Below are 16,174 nucleotides of genomic sequence, written 5' to 3'. Positions count from 1 at the left end.
ATAAATAAATAAATAAAAGCTTGAAAACAACAGAAGCTAGTCTCTTAATTTTGCACTTAAGCCACTTAAAATGAAATAAATGTGCTGGGTACTGTATCAATTATATGAAAGAAACTCTCCTCAATCTGAATAAATTTTCTTTCACTCTTTAAATAAATTAGGCATCTTCTGGTGATTTTAAAGTCAAAGTTTATTTTACTCATTGTTCTTGATACTTAAGGAAAGCTACAATGTAAATTGGAATATCAAGTATTTATCTCTGCACTACAAAATCAAAGCATTTTAATCCAAGCCCCACTAAAAATCATAACAAGAATGCATTTCCAAAATGCATGATTTTGGAAAAATGAAACAGTGAAAGTTAAAAAAACCATGAAAGGCAATTACCACCAAATCATAGTGAGGTAGTGGTGGTACTGCTTCTTGACTTACATATGGAACCTACGTGATTGGTAATACTCAACACTTAAGGAAATAACTGATAGAATTATTTCTATATGGTGGGCTTCTGCAGGGCAAGGACAATTACTCAACTTTGAATACTTATATTTTAACACAGTATTTGGAGTAACAGTAGATGCTCAGTAAGTATTTGTTATATTGCATTCATTGACCTTCATTTTTTTTTTTAAGGTTTTATTTATTTATTTGACAGAGAGAGACATAGCGAGAGAGGGAACACAAGCAGGGGGAGTGGGAGAGGGAGAAGCAGGCTTCCCGCCAAGCAGGGAGCCCAATGCAGGGCTCGATCCCAGGACCCTGGGATTATGACCTGAGCCGAAGGCAGACGCTTAACGACTGAGCCACCCAGGCGCCCTCATTGACCTTCATTTATAATTAATATAGTGAACTCTTGGTAATTCATCTATTACACAATGTCTTGCAGTAAAGTTATTATTCAAGAGCGTATTAGAAATTAGATAGTAGAAATTATCTAATTTCTAATTAGATCACAGATACTAGAAAAGGCTAGTTTAAAAAATACAAGAAATGGTTCTTTCAGTTTTACTTCCGTATTTCATGCAACAGGATAGTGAGGATACATTGTTAAGAGTAACACCAAAATAATCTACCCAATGTAGTGAACTTACACAGAACTAATACATATCTCTTCAAATGCCCAAGGTTTTTAGCCCAGGTAATTCTCACGGGGAATCTTTCCAAACGTATTAAATACTTTATACTTTCTCAAACATGGGACACAGTATAATTTCACTTTATGATTTAAGCTCATTATAAGCATCCATTATTATTATACTAAATCGGCATTAGTTTCACTGTTTCTCCCATCCAAGTACAAACCAGGGATGTGTCTGCCCTTACAAACCGCCTGGCTCCTAGCTCTCTGACGAGGTTTGGATTTGCCTGTTATGTGCTTTCAGAGCAACTGGGACAACTTTGCAGTACTTACTGTACTTGGAATTGTACATTTATTTCTGAGATTTGATTACGATGTCTCCCATACTAGACTGTACGGACAGTGAGGGCTGTGCCTAGTCCCGGCTGGCCCACCCGTGTATCTGCGGTGCCCAGTACAGTGCCTGGTGTGCTGTAGGCTTCTAGTCAGTACCCTGTGACTAAATAAATAAACACCTATCTCAGTGCATACTCCTCTTTGCTATTTGCTGAGGGCAAGTCTGGGAAGTCAGGGAATCCATCTTTCAAAAAACTATACTGGGATAACAAAGAAAGTCAGCCCCTACATGAGAATAGAGGTAATCCTTCTGTAGTGTACAGAATCCCAGCTTTATGGTCTTGTGCTTACTATTTTGGCTGTTAGGCTTTTTCGTCCTTCTACTGCTTAGAAAAAGAAGAGGCTGTGTGGATAAGTGCCCCTGGGCTGTGACACCTGGGCACTAAACCTCAGTTTTCCCCTCTATAAAATGACAGAACCTACCGCAGTGGATGATTTTCAGGATTCAATAAAATAATAAAGTGCTCATCACCCTGCCTGAAATAGAAGTGTCAGCATTAGCTGTTACTATTAGTTGTGTGTTGCATCTGTAATAATGCGCTATCTTTCACATATGAAGATACTGTTACTGACCCATAAAGGCATACGGACTCTGAATCATTTCTTCAGGAGTGGTAAAAAGGTTCGCTCAGAACAGCCAGTCCATCCAACCTCTTCTCCTTAAGACTAATGGTTTTTAAGAAAGCCTCATATTTTAGCTTTAAGGTAAATTGCTTGGCTTTTTTTTCATAATCTATTTCCACTAAAAATATACATTTCTCTATGATATTAGTAGTATAGTGGATTTTTGAGATGTTGGAGATCTATTATATAGCCCAAGAAAGGGTTATAAAAAATTTCAGAAAGGACAGTCCCACTGGAAATTTAACTACACTTTTTCTTCAAATATTAAAAAATTTCACTTGCCCTTTTACTACTTGAAAGTGCACATAAAATTTTTTTTTTTTGGTAGCTAATTAATTTGAAGAGGGGAAACAAAATGCTTTCCCATTACTACCAATTATATTTTAAAGAAGAAACAATATCTTAGGCTGGGGATCTTTTGAAAGTACACCTAGCACAGATTCTGTAAATCAATACTGGACCTTCAGCTTATCGTGTTTATTATAACAGTCAGGGAGTCACTTTCTTTTAAAAATATATACTTTCAAAATATTCCCAAAGTGCTGAATGTGCTTTTAGTTGAGGATCCATAAATTTAAATGATGCATATTGTAGATGAATGTCTACTTCTGCTGGAGGTTTAAAGAACAGTTTAGATAGCTCAAGAGCAACACAGAAAATTAGATCTCTCCCCACCGCCCCACTCCCTAAGGATTCAAATTACAAAGCTAACCGGAAACCGTCTACCTTAACCAAGCAGTTTGTAAGGGTAAGTAATAAGAAACAGAAATTCTCAACCCCATATATGTTGGCCAAATTAAATGACCTTTCCCTTCTGGTAACTGAACTTTAGAATCAAAGTTTTAACTGTTGTTGGAGACCATGGATTGATGATGCACTGCTCTGGAGTTTCTTGGTCACTGTATCTTCCTTCACTGTGCTTTGGATGACTTCTGATACGCCATTGGTCCCAACGATGCAAGGCAAACTTAAGAACACTTCACTGTTTATACCATAATATCCCTGAAATGAAAAAAAAAAAAAAGGGATTATGATAGAGCTAAATCACTGCAAAAAATTAATATCATAAATATGGATACTTCCTTGCTTTTCTAGTTGTTATAAACAGATACGAATTGAACTTCAAAAAAAAATTGTGTTCATTTAATTTCTAAACTCATGCTTGTTTCAGAAAATGTGTGCGAGACAGGAAGCACGTGGTCAGAGACAGCCGCTTTGTGGGGCGCTAGCCTGCTGCAGGATGGGGAGCAGGTTGGGGGCTGAGAGAAGATGGTCAGAGTGGACTCCCTGGGGAGGGACCCCGTCACATACGGTAACCTGTTTTAAGTTTCCCTTTCCGTGTTTTATTTCCCTTCTGATATTCCAGAGTTTTCAAGATAATGTGGTTAAGCCTGTGTACCTTGTCTTAGCTGTGCTTTAGGGACTCTATGCTTGGGATAAAGTGGTAAAGGACAAAGTGAACTGGAGAAGCAGATGGACGAGCAGCTAAGACGAGCTGGCATGTCAGTCTGGGGTGACGTGACTGGCAGAGGTGTGGTAAATGACAACCAGAGGAACTTTATGGAATACACAAATGTTTGTTGAGGCTTCCCAAAAATTACATGGGGGGGGAGGGGCAACCTGGAAGAAGTCCAGGCTTCCCATAACCAAGCAGGATGGGGCTTAGACCGAACTGTCTCCTCCGGTGTGTCATTCTCGAAACCAGTGATACTGAAGACCCCTGAGGTACAGTCAGAGTAACACTTTTTCTGGATTTATACGAATAATTGCGAAGTTTAAAAACATGATGAAAGTATGAAAACAGAAATTACCTTTGCTAAAATTGATACAGAATGTACTTTCTTTTTATTGCTTACAATACTGTCAACCAGGTCAGCTACCGACAGTCCAACAGACCAGGATCTTTGGCCTTTTACCCGTAACAGTTCCATGGCTCTAGGTTACCAAAAATAAATAAATAAATAAATAAATAAATAAATAAATAAATAAATAAATAAATAAAAAAAAATAAATCTCAGAAAATTCACAAAGTATGTACATTTAGTTTTATACCATTTAAGGTATTAATTAGATATTTTTTGATTCAGAAATAAGTGTTATACAGCAATTGTTAGGAAAGCCTACAGATAATCTACTGACTAAACTTTTCTTAAAATGTCAGGCAGGCAACAATGAATCATGGAACACTACATCTAAAACCAATGATGTAATGTATGGGGATTAACAATAAAAAATTTTTTAAAAATGTCAGGCAGGTAGTTAACAGAGAAAATACAAATGGCTAACATAAAAAGAAGCTCACCTCTACTAATATTTAAATGTGAGTTAAAACAATACGCCAGTGTTGCCTATCAAAATCGGCAAATTTAAAAAGATTGATAACTACTTCTGGAGAAGCTACAGAGAAACAGGTATTCCCATAACTGCTGTTGAGAGCGGTAAGTGATATAATCTTTTAGGAGGAAGATTTAGCAACATCTGATCTAGAAATTCCTCCTCAGGGATTTTACTCCACTGCAATATGCGCAAATATGCAAATATATATGCATGTTTGCCTTGTGTGAGACAGCAAAAATTCTGGAAACAACTCATCAAAAGAGGACTGGTTCAATAAATCACTATCCAAATGTAGTACTGTATAGCTCCAGAGAGGAATGAGGTAGACTTCTATGTACAACATGGAAAAATGTCCAAGATTTATTATTAAGGAAACAAAGTAAGTTGCAAGGTAATATGAATAGCATATATCTATTATTATACAAATAATAAAAATAATAATGTTTGCATAAGCACTGGAAAAATGTTTGGACATGTGGACACTAAGCTGTTAATAGTGGTTGTCTCTGGGGAGTGGGATGACCCCCCCCCCCAGCTTTTCACTTTCTACTTTATAGATATCTGTAGTATATGAAGTTTTATAACAGCATACATTCTCTTTATAAATAATAAAAAGGATAAAAATTAAACATGTTTGGATTTCTTCCTTTTATAATTTCTTCCTTCTAAATGTAGGATTATGTAGAGAATCAGATTAGAAGGGATTATATGGGGCGCCTGGGTGGCTCAGTCATTAAGCGTCTGCCTTCGGCTCAGGTCATGAACCCGGGGTCCTGGGATTGAGCCCCACATCGGGCTCCCTGCTCAGCAGGAAGCCTGCTTCTCCCTCTCCCACTCCCCCTGCTTGTGTTCCTTCTCTCGCTTTGTCTCTGTCAAATAAATAAAATCTTAAAAAAAAAAATTATAGAAGGGATTATATAACACTCTACTCTTCTCACTAAGAGAATATTCTTTCCAGTTATTACAGGCTAAGAGTCTTAAGCTGAATGTTTAAAAAGCGAAAAGTCTCCACCGAACTGCAGAAATGTATGTTATTACGTGATGGCGAGACAACAGATGGCATAAAAATACACGGTGCATGGAGTACAAACTATAGGGCAGGGACCTCGGAAGGTGTCTGACCAAAGGCAAAAGACACAAGGATCTATGTGTTACACTTTATTTTTGCCTGAACTTATAATATGGCTTATCCATTCATATTAGATTGGTTTCCAAATATATTTATGTATCAATAAATACATTATTATTTTTTTAAGATTATTTATTTTAGAGAGCACTTGAGAGCGGGGGAGTGGCAGAAGGAGAAAGAGAGAGAGAGAGAGAGAGAGCGAGAGAATCTCAAGCAGCCCCAACGTGGGGCTCGATCTCACGACACTGAGATCACAACTTGAGCCGAAACCATGAGTCGGACGCTCAACCAACTGAGCCACCCAGGCGCCCCCGTATTAAATTTAAGTGATACAAATTCTTTCCACATTAAGAAAATTCTTAATATCCTCAGATGTTGACTCATCAGAGCAGGAAATCAAGGACTATCAATAAGAACCCTGTTTTACCATTTACCTGTCCATAGTGTATCTGAAATAAAGTTTGCAAAGCACTCCTGGATCTTCTTTCAGGTAAGAAATCAGAGACTAGAAAGCATTGATCTCTTGTACTTTGAACTTGTCCATACTAGCTAGTTTTGTTTGCAGAAGCTTGGTAAGGGCATGCTGTGTAAACAGTTGTTATGGTAGCTACGAAATACACGATTTTCAACTGGGCAAATGCAAATCGACACTCAGTGTTACCTGTTGGACAACTGCACCTGAGAGTTAGGACTCATTACTTCTTCTTGGCCACCCCATATGGGCACTAAAAATTAAAGGAAAAATTAATTATATGTTGCTAACAACTCCCTTAGGATTAAGACGTGATAAACAATCATTTGCAGTCAAGGGTATCTGTATTAAGCTTTAAACACCTTTCCCCCTTTTCTAGAAACAGTTTTCCACTGTTGGCACTGAGTATGCTGTGCCTACTGCCTGGGAATTGCAATGCCCCCAAAAGCATGATCCTCAGAGCCTATCTTCAGCCTCCTTCCCTGTGCTCTCTCATCAACACTAGTTCTACGAGGGCCGTTTTACTGTCCAAGTAGAAAGCTTTCTTTCCTCAGCAGCAAGCACTTGGCATTTGCTCCACTGGGAAACACACTGAGATTAATTTCTTTCACCAGGTGAGGAATAATTTGGTCACCTATTTTGGCTAGATTTCCACAGCTGTTAGAGAGGCAGGGTCCTGTTTGCTACGAGGATCTTTTGGGTTACCATTTCGTCTCATTACATCATTTACAAAAACAAGTCAAAAATTCAAAGCTTTGCGCATGAACTGGATGTTTACACCACATTTTAATATTAAATAGAAATTGCCACAAACATTTTGAAACCCTTATAATATTCATCTATTTCTCATCTGTGTGAAGACATTCTTTAATACAGATCTGTACTGGGGTAGGCAAAACAAAAATACATTTGGATATATAAGACTATATTTAAGCTATAACTCTTTAAAAAAAAAAAAGATTTATTTATTTTAGAGAGAAAAAGTGAGTGAGAGTGCAGGGGGGCAGGTCCAGAAGGAGAGGGAGGGAGAGAATCTCAAGCAGACTCCCCGCTGAGCACGGAGCCTGACACGGGGCTTCATCTCATGACCCTGAGATCATGACCTGAGCCGAGATCAAGAATCGGACGCTTAACTGTCCCACCAGGCGCCCCAAGATATGTCTTCCAAACTGCATTCAAAATTAGGCCATTTAGTGATGGGTCAGCAACAAAGGACACCATATGTATCCAGATATCTCTTCCTCAAACTGATGATAAGCTTGCAGGGGACAGGGACCATGTGTTCTTTTGTGTCCTCTCACACGTATTTTTACTGTGGTAAAGGATACACAGGAGATGATGCAGAACTGACTTCATGCATAATCCAAAATTATATCAACAAAGAGGAAAGCATACTTGCAACAGTTAAATTCAAAGACATGAAAAAATTTTAAAAGCTCTTATATTAAGGGGCGCCTGGGTGGCTCAGTCAGTTGAGCTTCAGATTCTTGATTTCGGCTCAGGTCATGATCTCAGGGTCAGCTTGAGCCCAGCATCCACAATCTGGCTCCATGCTCAGCAGGGAGTCTGCTTCTCTCCTTCTCCCTCTCTCTCTGCCCCTCCCCCCACCTGCGTGCATGCTCTCTCTCTCTCAAATAAATAAATAAATCTTTAAAGCTTTTATGTTGAGTAAAAAAATTGTTATATGAACAATACAAATAAATGTGGGCAGATTAAGAGATTTTTAAAATATATTTTACTTGGACAGAATGGTTATATATGAATTTTTTTCTAAAAAATTTCTGTACATTATTGGTATATTCACAATAGATAGAAAATTGGGGGAAATGTCCGTTAAGTGAAATACAGCATTTACAGACCTTGGAAGAATGAATAAAAGGGACAAGGGAGGAATGAGAAGACTCAGAAAGGGGCACAAAAATCTGAAAGTTAATTATGAGTGTGTGTATGTATATATCACATTCATTCTCTCCTCTCTGAATCCTGACTTCCAAGAGCCATTAGGAAAGAATGGTGAGAGGGAGAAAGCTTCACTATGTTCAATTTTGCTTGTGACATAGTCATTAGAATTTTCAATTAAGTTTAGATGGACTTATTTTGTTTGTTTACTTACTGCCCAGCCCTTCAAACTTCCTAAATATATGTCCAACCTATTTTAGGGAGCCCTTTCAAATACTGTAGCTAATCAATCCTTATCTTTCTGGCTCCATTTCTCGAGAACAGCAATCCTCTGGCCCCCAAAATTTTAATTAACAATGACCATGGGGAAACTCTTTTCCATTGTATACAACACCTTCCCTTGTGTAAGACTGAAGCCCAAAGCAGATGACCTAACAGTCTATTCTGAGATCCAACCCTTGGATTTCTAAACCATCATTTGAAGGAGTTATCTGCAGTTTACATGTGATGTTAGTAACATAGCCGAAAATAGCAGCTTCAAAGTATATGTTCTGCTATCTAATTTGGGGGGGGGCATAGTATGAATGACCTTTGGTTACAACAAGATAGTATGAGCATCATTTCAAAACACATTTACTAAGGTCATTCCACGGTCAAGGAACTTGCAGTTCGGTGGGGTAAACAGGTAAATATGCAATTCTAACACAGTGTGATAACAGTTATGCTAGAGGCATGAACTTACTTAACCTGGAGAATTAGGAAAGGCTTCCTGGGAGAGGCGGCACTCAAGCCCAGTCTGGAAGGGTGAGCAGGAGTTAGCCAAGTGAATGAATGTTCAGGGAAAGGAAGAATCAGGTACAAAAGCAAGGAGGCATGACAGTGCGTGAATCATTCAGGAAACTGCAAGTTGACCATATGACTAGCACAGAGTGCCTGGCAGGATAGCGGAAGAGGAAGCTGGTGAGGGCAGCGAAGCAGGAAACTAATCCTAAAGGGTCTTGTATGTCATGTATTCCTCCCCCCAGGCTGTAGCTGTCATTTGTCTCTGAAATACTTGATGAGGATTAATTTTATTTGCACACCTGCTATTCTTAGAACAGCTTCCAAATCCTAATGTTGCTTTACTTCAAAGTGTAGTTTTACATGTCTTTTCACCAAGTTTCTATTCATCGCTGTCTTGCTGATCGCTGTAATAGAAACTGCCATTTACTGAGTGTTTACGCTGTGTTAGACACGGTACTAAATGCTTTAGATAAACTTTCTAATTAAGTCACAGCAAGAAAAAGCACAGCTTTGGAGTGAGAGCAGGGTTCAAATCTTCCTAGTATGTAATCTTGGGCAAATTACTTAACCTCATGGAGTCTTAAGCTTCCTCATCTTTTAATTTGGAAAACCACCATCCCCTTCAGAGGGTGTTTGTAAATTTTAAATGAGATATGCAACACATTTAATACACATAGTAGGCTTTCAATAAAAAGTAATTATAATTGCTGTTACTGCAGGGACGTCACTTATGCAAAAATATAACCAGTTGATGTTTACACATGTAACCAGCAGAGGGAGCCTCTGTCCATTTCTGGCTTCAGGGCCAAGGTAAGTTAGACCTATCATGGATATAACTATCTCTGAAACAAAGTACAAGACAGGATAAAAAGCGATCTGATGGTGGTGTCTAGATGGAACACAGGGACGTGGGTTGGGGAGAACATCAGTAGCTTCAGTGGTATTGGTAATGTTCTTAATTGACTGTAGATTCATGAATGTTTGTTCTACTATTATGCTTCAAAATATACATTATACATTTTATGTATTCTTTTATATAAGTCAAAGAGTACATAATATTATATTTAAGTGATTCCAATTCACATGTACCTACATCCCTCTATTTCTAGTTCCCATGTGAGAGCTCAAGGCAAAATTGCCATATTCTTTCCTTGTGTTTTTAGCCTACTTCCCATGGACCTCTCTCATAGCAAGTCAATGCTGCCTTCCATTATAGTCATTTTCTGTGTTAGATCTAAGCTTCCTGAAGACATGGTCAGGTTCTTACACAACTATATAGCTCCAAGAGCAGTCAGCACAGTGCCTGGGCTTATTTATCAATTTCACTATCCTTTATTTTCTCTTTACAATTTGAGATATTAATACAACCATATTGTGAAATGTTTTTATTCATTCAAAAATTGTATCTTATTAGGGGGGCTGGTTAAATAAATGTTGACATATCCAGTAGTTTAAAAGGATGAGTGAGATCTATATATGTTATTATGCAATCATTTCCATGTCATATCAGTAAGCAAAAGGGCAAGGTGCAGAATGATGTATGTACTGGCCACCTAGGAAATATTTCATGTATGTGCTTATCTATGCACAGAACATTGCCACAAGGTTACACAAGAGACTGGTAACTGTGATGGAATCTAGGGAGAAACACTGGGGATCTGGCATAGAAGGGAGACTTATTTTTTACTGCACATACCTTTTTGTACTATTTAACTTTTTGCAGTGTGAATGTATGACTTTCAACTAAGACAAAAGCTTAATAATTTACACTTTCAATAAGGAGAAGGTATACACACAAAATATTCAAGTTGGGCCAGAATAAACAGCAGTTTAACAAAAGAATAAGCATCATGTTTCCTGGTTATATGGTTAATTACCATATAGTTAGCAACAGCTTTTAGCTCAAAGGGGTGAAGGAATCACTGTGGAGTGATGTGATCAGGAAAAGCTTCACGGTGTAAGTAAGGAGGGCTTGACCTAGACCTCAAAGGATGAGATTTGAGTATGTTGAGAGAGAAGGAGAAGGGCAAAGTTCCCTGTGGCTGAAGCAAAGCTGTTGGGTAGGGCTGGGAGGTACAAGACCTGGGTTTTAGTCCTTCTTTGACCCTAAAAACTATAGGTTCTTAGGCAGATCACTCTTACCATCTCTGTATCCATTGCTGGCTCCCTACAACAAAATGTAACTGATCCCCTGTGTCCCTTCTAACTCTCAAATAACATTACTACCTCCTTAATTATAATAGGGAAGGAAGATTAGGGCTTTATTTTGGGATTTCTTGAATGCCAAGAAAAGGAATTTAATAGTTTGGTCAGAGGAAGTCAGTGAAGGTTTTTGAAAAGAGTAACGTGATTTAGGAAGATTGGATTCATACAGGAAAGCACATAGTAAAGTTCTGGCTAACATCATTATTTATTTGGCATCATTTACAGGGTAGACAAGAGGGGAAACAGCAAACTAATTAGGAGAGCTGCAAGAATCAGAGAAGCAAGAGATCAACGTGGACCAGAACTCAAATAGTACTAGTGAGTAAAATATGGGGTCTAAGGTGTGTTTGCAACCCTAGACGTGCATTACTCCAATACATCTGCTCCAAGTTCTTGTTTGCTACCCTTTTCCAGGGTCCTCTTGATCAGCGTCTAGTGTAGGGAGCATTTTGAGCCTGAAAAGTCATCCTGCTCAATCACAAAGTCAGGTTTTGTAAGGGTTTATTCTACAGCCTGGCTCTTGCTAGCATTGAATTTTCTAGGTAGCCAGTACCAATTTACACAGATTTAAATACTGCTATATTTTATTAAAAATTTCTTAAAAATTATACAAATACTAAATATCCATAGTGACAAAATTAGGAAATACTGACAAATACACATTTTTAAAAGTTTCCTTTAACACAGATACAACCACTGTTAATATGTGCCTTTGCCTGCTTCTGATTTCCCATTTCTGGAGTATCTTTCCCACTCTTTTCTCTCTATTCAAATCCTATTCATTCTTCCAAAGTCCAGTTCAATGATGTCTTATATAGAATTTTCTCCAGTCATTTCTACTTATGTTAAATGCTCACTCATAGGCTAAGCACTGTAAGTCTATAATACTCATTCTGGCACTTAATCAAATAGTTCCCTATACTTTCACAATTAGCTAAAATATCACGTAAATACTTTCCTTCTTGCTCTAAAATGATTTTTAAGTGTGATAAAGGAAGAGACCGTGCTCTATGCCTCTTTTATTTTTTAAAACATTTATTTTGAGAGAGAGTGAGAGAGTCTGGGGGTGGGGAGGGGCAGAGGGACAGAAAGAATCTCAAGCAGATTCCCCACTGAGCCCCAATTTGGGGCTCAATCTCACGACCCTGAGACCACCCCGAGCCAGAACTAACTGAGCCACCCAGGTGCCCCATGCCTCTTTTAGATCATACGAACACTTACGCAGTAGTGAGGAAAGAGTAGGTACTTACATACAAAATGAGGACAAACACAGAACTTCTGTCACCTGACCAACTTGACTTTAAAACATAAGGGAAACAGTAAAGGAGTAAAGGAAGAGATTCTCAAGTTGGATAGGGAAAGTATTCTTTTCGGACAGGAAAAGGGGCTTTCCAGTCTGGGGAACTGAATGCTTTCTGTGGTAGGAAGAGAGCAAGTGGGCTGGTGAAAGAGGTCATAAGGATAAACAAAGAGTGAAAATTGTGTTTAAAAAAGGTGAGAAACAGACAGGAGGTATGGCCCTAGGGAGACAGTCTGAACCTAGGAAAGGCAAGCAAGACTGAAGTGTGGGGAGAGGAAAGGAAAGAGTTCTGTATATGTGTTAAGGTTTATTTAAACGTGGCTCTCTAGAGAATTAAACTTTCAAGTTAATCCTGGACTCTGAAATTCAATTAAAAAATATAAAACTAAGGGCTCTTGCCTAGTCTTAAACTTACGGAAAAGTAAATAAACGAGAATGCCACACTTGAAGAGTCTCTTCACGATAAAAAAGTACTTCTTACCTTTGTCTTCTCCCTGCTCACCAATAACCCATACTTGTTTTCCTGACGTCTGTGCCTTCAAGACATTTGTAATAATATATTGTAATCTCTGTGAATCCAGATTACATCCAATTCCGATCACTCGATTTACAGGAAATGCACTCAGTTTCCATGTTACATATGTCATGATTTCCACTGAATATCACACACAAGGTGAAAATACAAAGATTTTTAAAAATACACTTCTAGCCTAGTTCATAAACAAAAACTTATTACGTTAATAAGTATAGTAGAGCTTCTATATATTCTCCCTAGGTTCTAAATGCACTATGAGGCAAACTGTATTTTTAATATATATTAAAAACACTAGCCAGGTTTCAGCATGATTTTACATAACTGTGTTGTTAAATATAAATTAAGAGTGTAAAATAGATATTTTCCTAGTTAACTGGGAACAGAAAACCAGAAAATAATTGTTTTTCATTCGTCAAGCTCTCTTTTATATCTTTAGATGAATTTCTAGCTTTAAATTAAAATAATGACCACATACTACCACTACGCAGTACAACATTACAAACAAAAACAACTACTTTTTTCTGCCATGCCAATGGGATGTCAGGAATTAAAGAGACCAGTGTCCCTCAACCAATTACTATAGGAAAACATGTAAAATGCATACCCTTAGACTGGGAACATGAAGAAACTCTGTTCACCAATTTGAGTCCAGTACCACCCAATTCCTTGAAAATACTTCTTTTTTAAGTAAAACAGTTCCAAAAACAATTTGCAATATATGAAAAGTCAACAACGCATACTGGCATGCTCACTAATATTTTATGACACTTTAGAGCTAACAGAAGATCTTTCACATAAGCCATTGTATTTTTCTCTTGGGTGTTCAACTATTTTCTCACTGAAGGAGACGTGGCTAAAAACCTGGAACAGAATGATACTGATATGACATAAAAAATTGTAAGCTGTAACCTTCTAATTCATGCCAGTCCTAAGAAGTGGCTGGCTGACAGGATATGGAGGTACTGTATTGTTCAGTATAAGAGCAATTTGGATAGCCTAGCTGTTCCTTTATAATCTAGTTTTATGACTTTTATCAGCAATGGCAATTCTACTGATGCTCTGGACTGTCAGATTAATTTAAAATAAAACCTTTTACCTGGTTGAGATGCAACAAGCAGGACACCATGTTGACTATAATGTCCCAGAGCTGGGACAAGGGCTCTGAACATATCCACATTGCTTTGTACCACATCCAGGTAGGACTGAGAACTACCCAAAGAGTTGACCGTGAAGATCACCACCTTGGAATGAGCAGAGGCAGACAAATCTAATGAATAAAAAGAAACAGTCTGAGCTTGAGGTCTAGGTTTTAATCAAGTTCTTGCTCTTGTTTTTCTTTTTATTTTCTATAAGTGGAGAGCTTTCAGGCATATTTGCCTCCAGATCAATCCTATATCCACAGAAGTATACAAAGGGCTGAGGTTTGCTTCCAGAAAGATGATAAAGAGCAAGAGTGTATCCCGAGGCGGGGGAAGAGAGCAATAAAGATAAAGAAAATAAAGTACAGGACCCGGAACCCATAAACAAGGACTTCACTTTTTCTCTAATGCACAACTTTCCTAGGAAAAATAGGTAATGTGCTATTGGAAAAATGAACCTATAATCAATTGCATCACTGATTTTTAAACTGTGAGTTTAGGAGTCCTAGAGTTCCTTGACAGTGACTCAGGGGCCACATGGAAGGACTGGGAATAAGTGGAAAGAAAGCTGGTAGGCATAGCTCCACGCTCTTTACTTTGACCTCTCCCAGCAGAGCAGCTCTGCTTGTATCTCTTTTACTTACTAAGGATTCTTCTCCAGAGAAGAAAAAAAAATGGTTGGAAAATCTTTAAATCAATATAAAATGTCTTGGCTCATTTTTTTTTTTTACAGGCTTTTCCTTATACTGAAGCCCAGTATTCTTGGTTTTAGGTTCTTCTTTCCATGGGACCTACAGGTAAGCAACTGTTATGACTTAGGAAACGCTGTTCTCTGGAGTTTACTTTTCTGATCCTGAAGTACACAGTTGCTGTTTTGCAACTCATTACTCTCTAGTACACGATGTGTTTTATAGTTAAGTGCATGTCAAAACGGTGGCCAGACTTCATCAGCAGCACAGACAACAGAAAAACAACACAATAGATGGCAGTAGTCCAGTCAACATTTATAAAGTAATATTAGCATCCCAAGGAGACAATGAGTAGATTCCGGGCTTTATACTCTTAATGAAGCCTCTAAGGCCCTCTCTAAACAAGTTGCAGAAGGAAACACCTGTGCAGTGTGTCCTTTCCAAGTTTAGCTCGTATTTTGACACAGCTGTGGGGATAGCAGGTCCTGGATTTTAATTACGGTTTTTCGTGAGTCCTCTTAAATAATTCCTGTGTTCTAGTGTTCAGATTGGATACCTGGTAATGAGTCAAAACCTGAAGAACTGGAAGGTGTAGAGTTAACACTTCCAGACCACTTCTATATGCCAAGTACTACTCTAAGAGCTTTCCATATAGTTACTCATTTAATCTAATCTACAGCACACTATGGGGTCATGTCATCCCCCATTTTACAGATGAGGAATCTGAGGCATGGAGAAGTTAAGTAACTTGCTCAGTCATAGAGCTAGGAAGCATGGAGCCAGAATTCAAGCCTGGCTGCAGAGTACTCTTAAGCACTCTGTTATATTTAGAAATGGAGTCCAAAACCCTCATAAAGATGAGGAAAATGGGGCGCCTGGGTGGCTCAGTCAGTTAAGCGTCTGCCTTTGGCTCAGGTCATGATCCCAGGGTGCTGGGATCAAGCCGCATTGGGCTCTCTGCTCCTTGGGAAGCCTGCTTCTCCCTCTCCCAGTCCCCCTGCTTGTGTTCCCTCTCTCGCTCTCTCTGTCAAATAAATAAATAAAAAATCTTAAAAAGAAAAAGATGAGGAAAATGATATTTAGAGAGATTAGGTGACTTGTCCATATCACCAAATATCAGTGAATAATTCATGACCTTACAATTTGATCCCAACCTACCTTGCCAGGATCATTTCATTTCTTACCCCCTTTCTCTACTTTGAATGCTACAAGTGCTCTCGCCCTCAAGGTTGCCTCATGAGTAAATAGAATAGAAGCTGTCTGATATGATTTCAAAAGTACGAGAAAGGCTTCCTACTCCGTAAGATTTCCCAAGCTCCCAAGCCTTTTACTCTCTTCCTTTGAGCCTAGAAGGTAGTATTTCTTACACTCCCTTATATAAACCTTTGGCTCAGGTTGAATTGGTCCCTGTTCTACCCCAACATATTTCTCTCACTTTCCTGATATGGGCTTTACTCAAATTCTTTCTATCTTGAATGTTTCTCACTGTTCTCACCATGTTAGATAGATATCTATTCAACTGTCTACTATATTAAGCATGTTATGAGCTCTGCAAAAGCAGGGATTGTTTGTGTCTTGCTCATCTGTC

General features: G+C 38.3%; 1 protein-coding gene across 3 annotated transcripts in view; it reads right to left on the bottom strand.

The window, feature by feature from the left end:
- Positions 1 to 777: 777 nt before the first annotated feature.
- Positions 778 to 16,174, bottom strand: part of UEVLD (UEV and lactate/malate dehyrogenase domains) — a 45,199-nt gene continuing 29,802 nt past the window's right edge. For all 3 annotated transcript variants that reach the window (XM_021685838.1, XM_044919323.1, XM_021685837.1), the window contains 5 exons: positions 13,855 to 14,025; positions 12,705 to 12,878; positions 6,226 to 6,289; positions 3,910 to 4,033; positions 778 to 3,100 (listed from right to left, as the gene is read on the bottom strand). In XM_021685838.1, the coding sequence (XP_021541513.1) occupies positions 2,933 to 3,100; positions 3,910 to 4,033; positions 6,226 to 6,289; positions 12,705 to 12,878; positions 13,855 to 14,025 (701 nt within the window). In that variant the 3' untranslated portion in view covers positions 778 to 2,932. The remainder of the gene's footprint in view (positions 3,101 to 3,909; positions 4,034 to 6,225; positions 6,290 to 12,704; positions 12,879 to 13,854; positions 14,026 to 16,174) is intronic.

The sequence above is a fragment of the Neomonachus schauinslandi genome, chromosome 11 (assembly GCF_002201575.2).
Source record: "Neomonachus schauinslandi chromosome 11, ASM220157v2, whole genome shotgun sequence".
Taxonomy (NCBI): Eukaryota; Metazoa; Chordata; class Mammalia; order Carnivora; family Phocidae; genus Neomonachus; species Neomonachus schauinslandi.
Note: the sequence above shows the minus strand (reverse complement) of the source record. Positions and strands in the feature narration are given on the sequence as shown.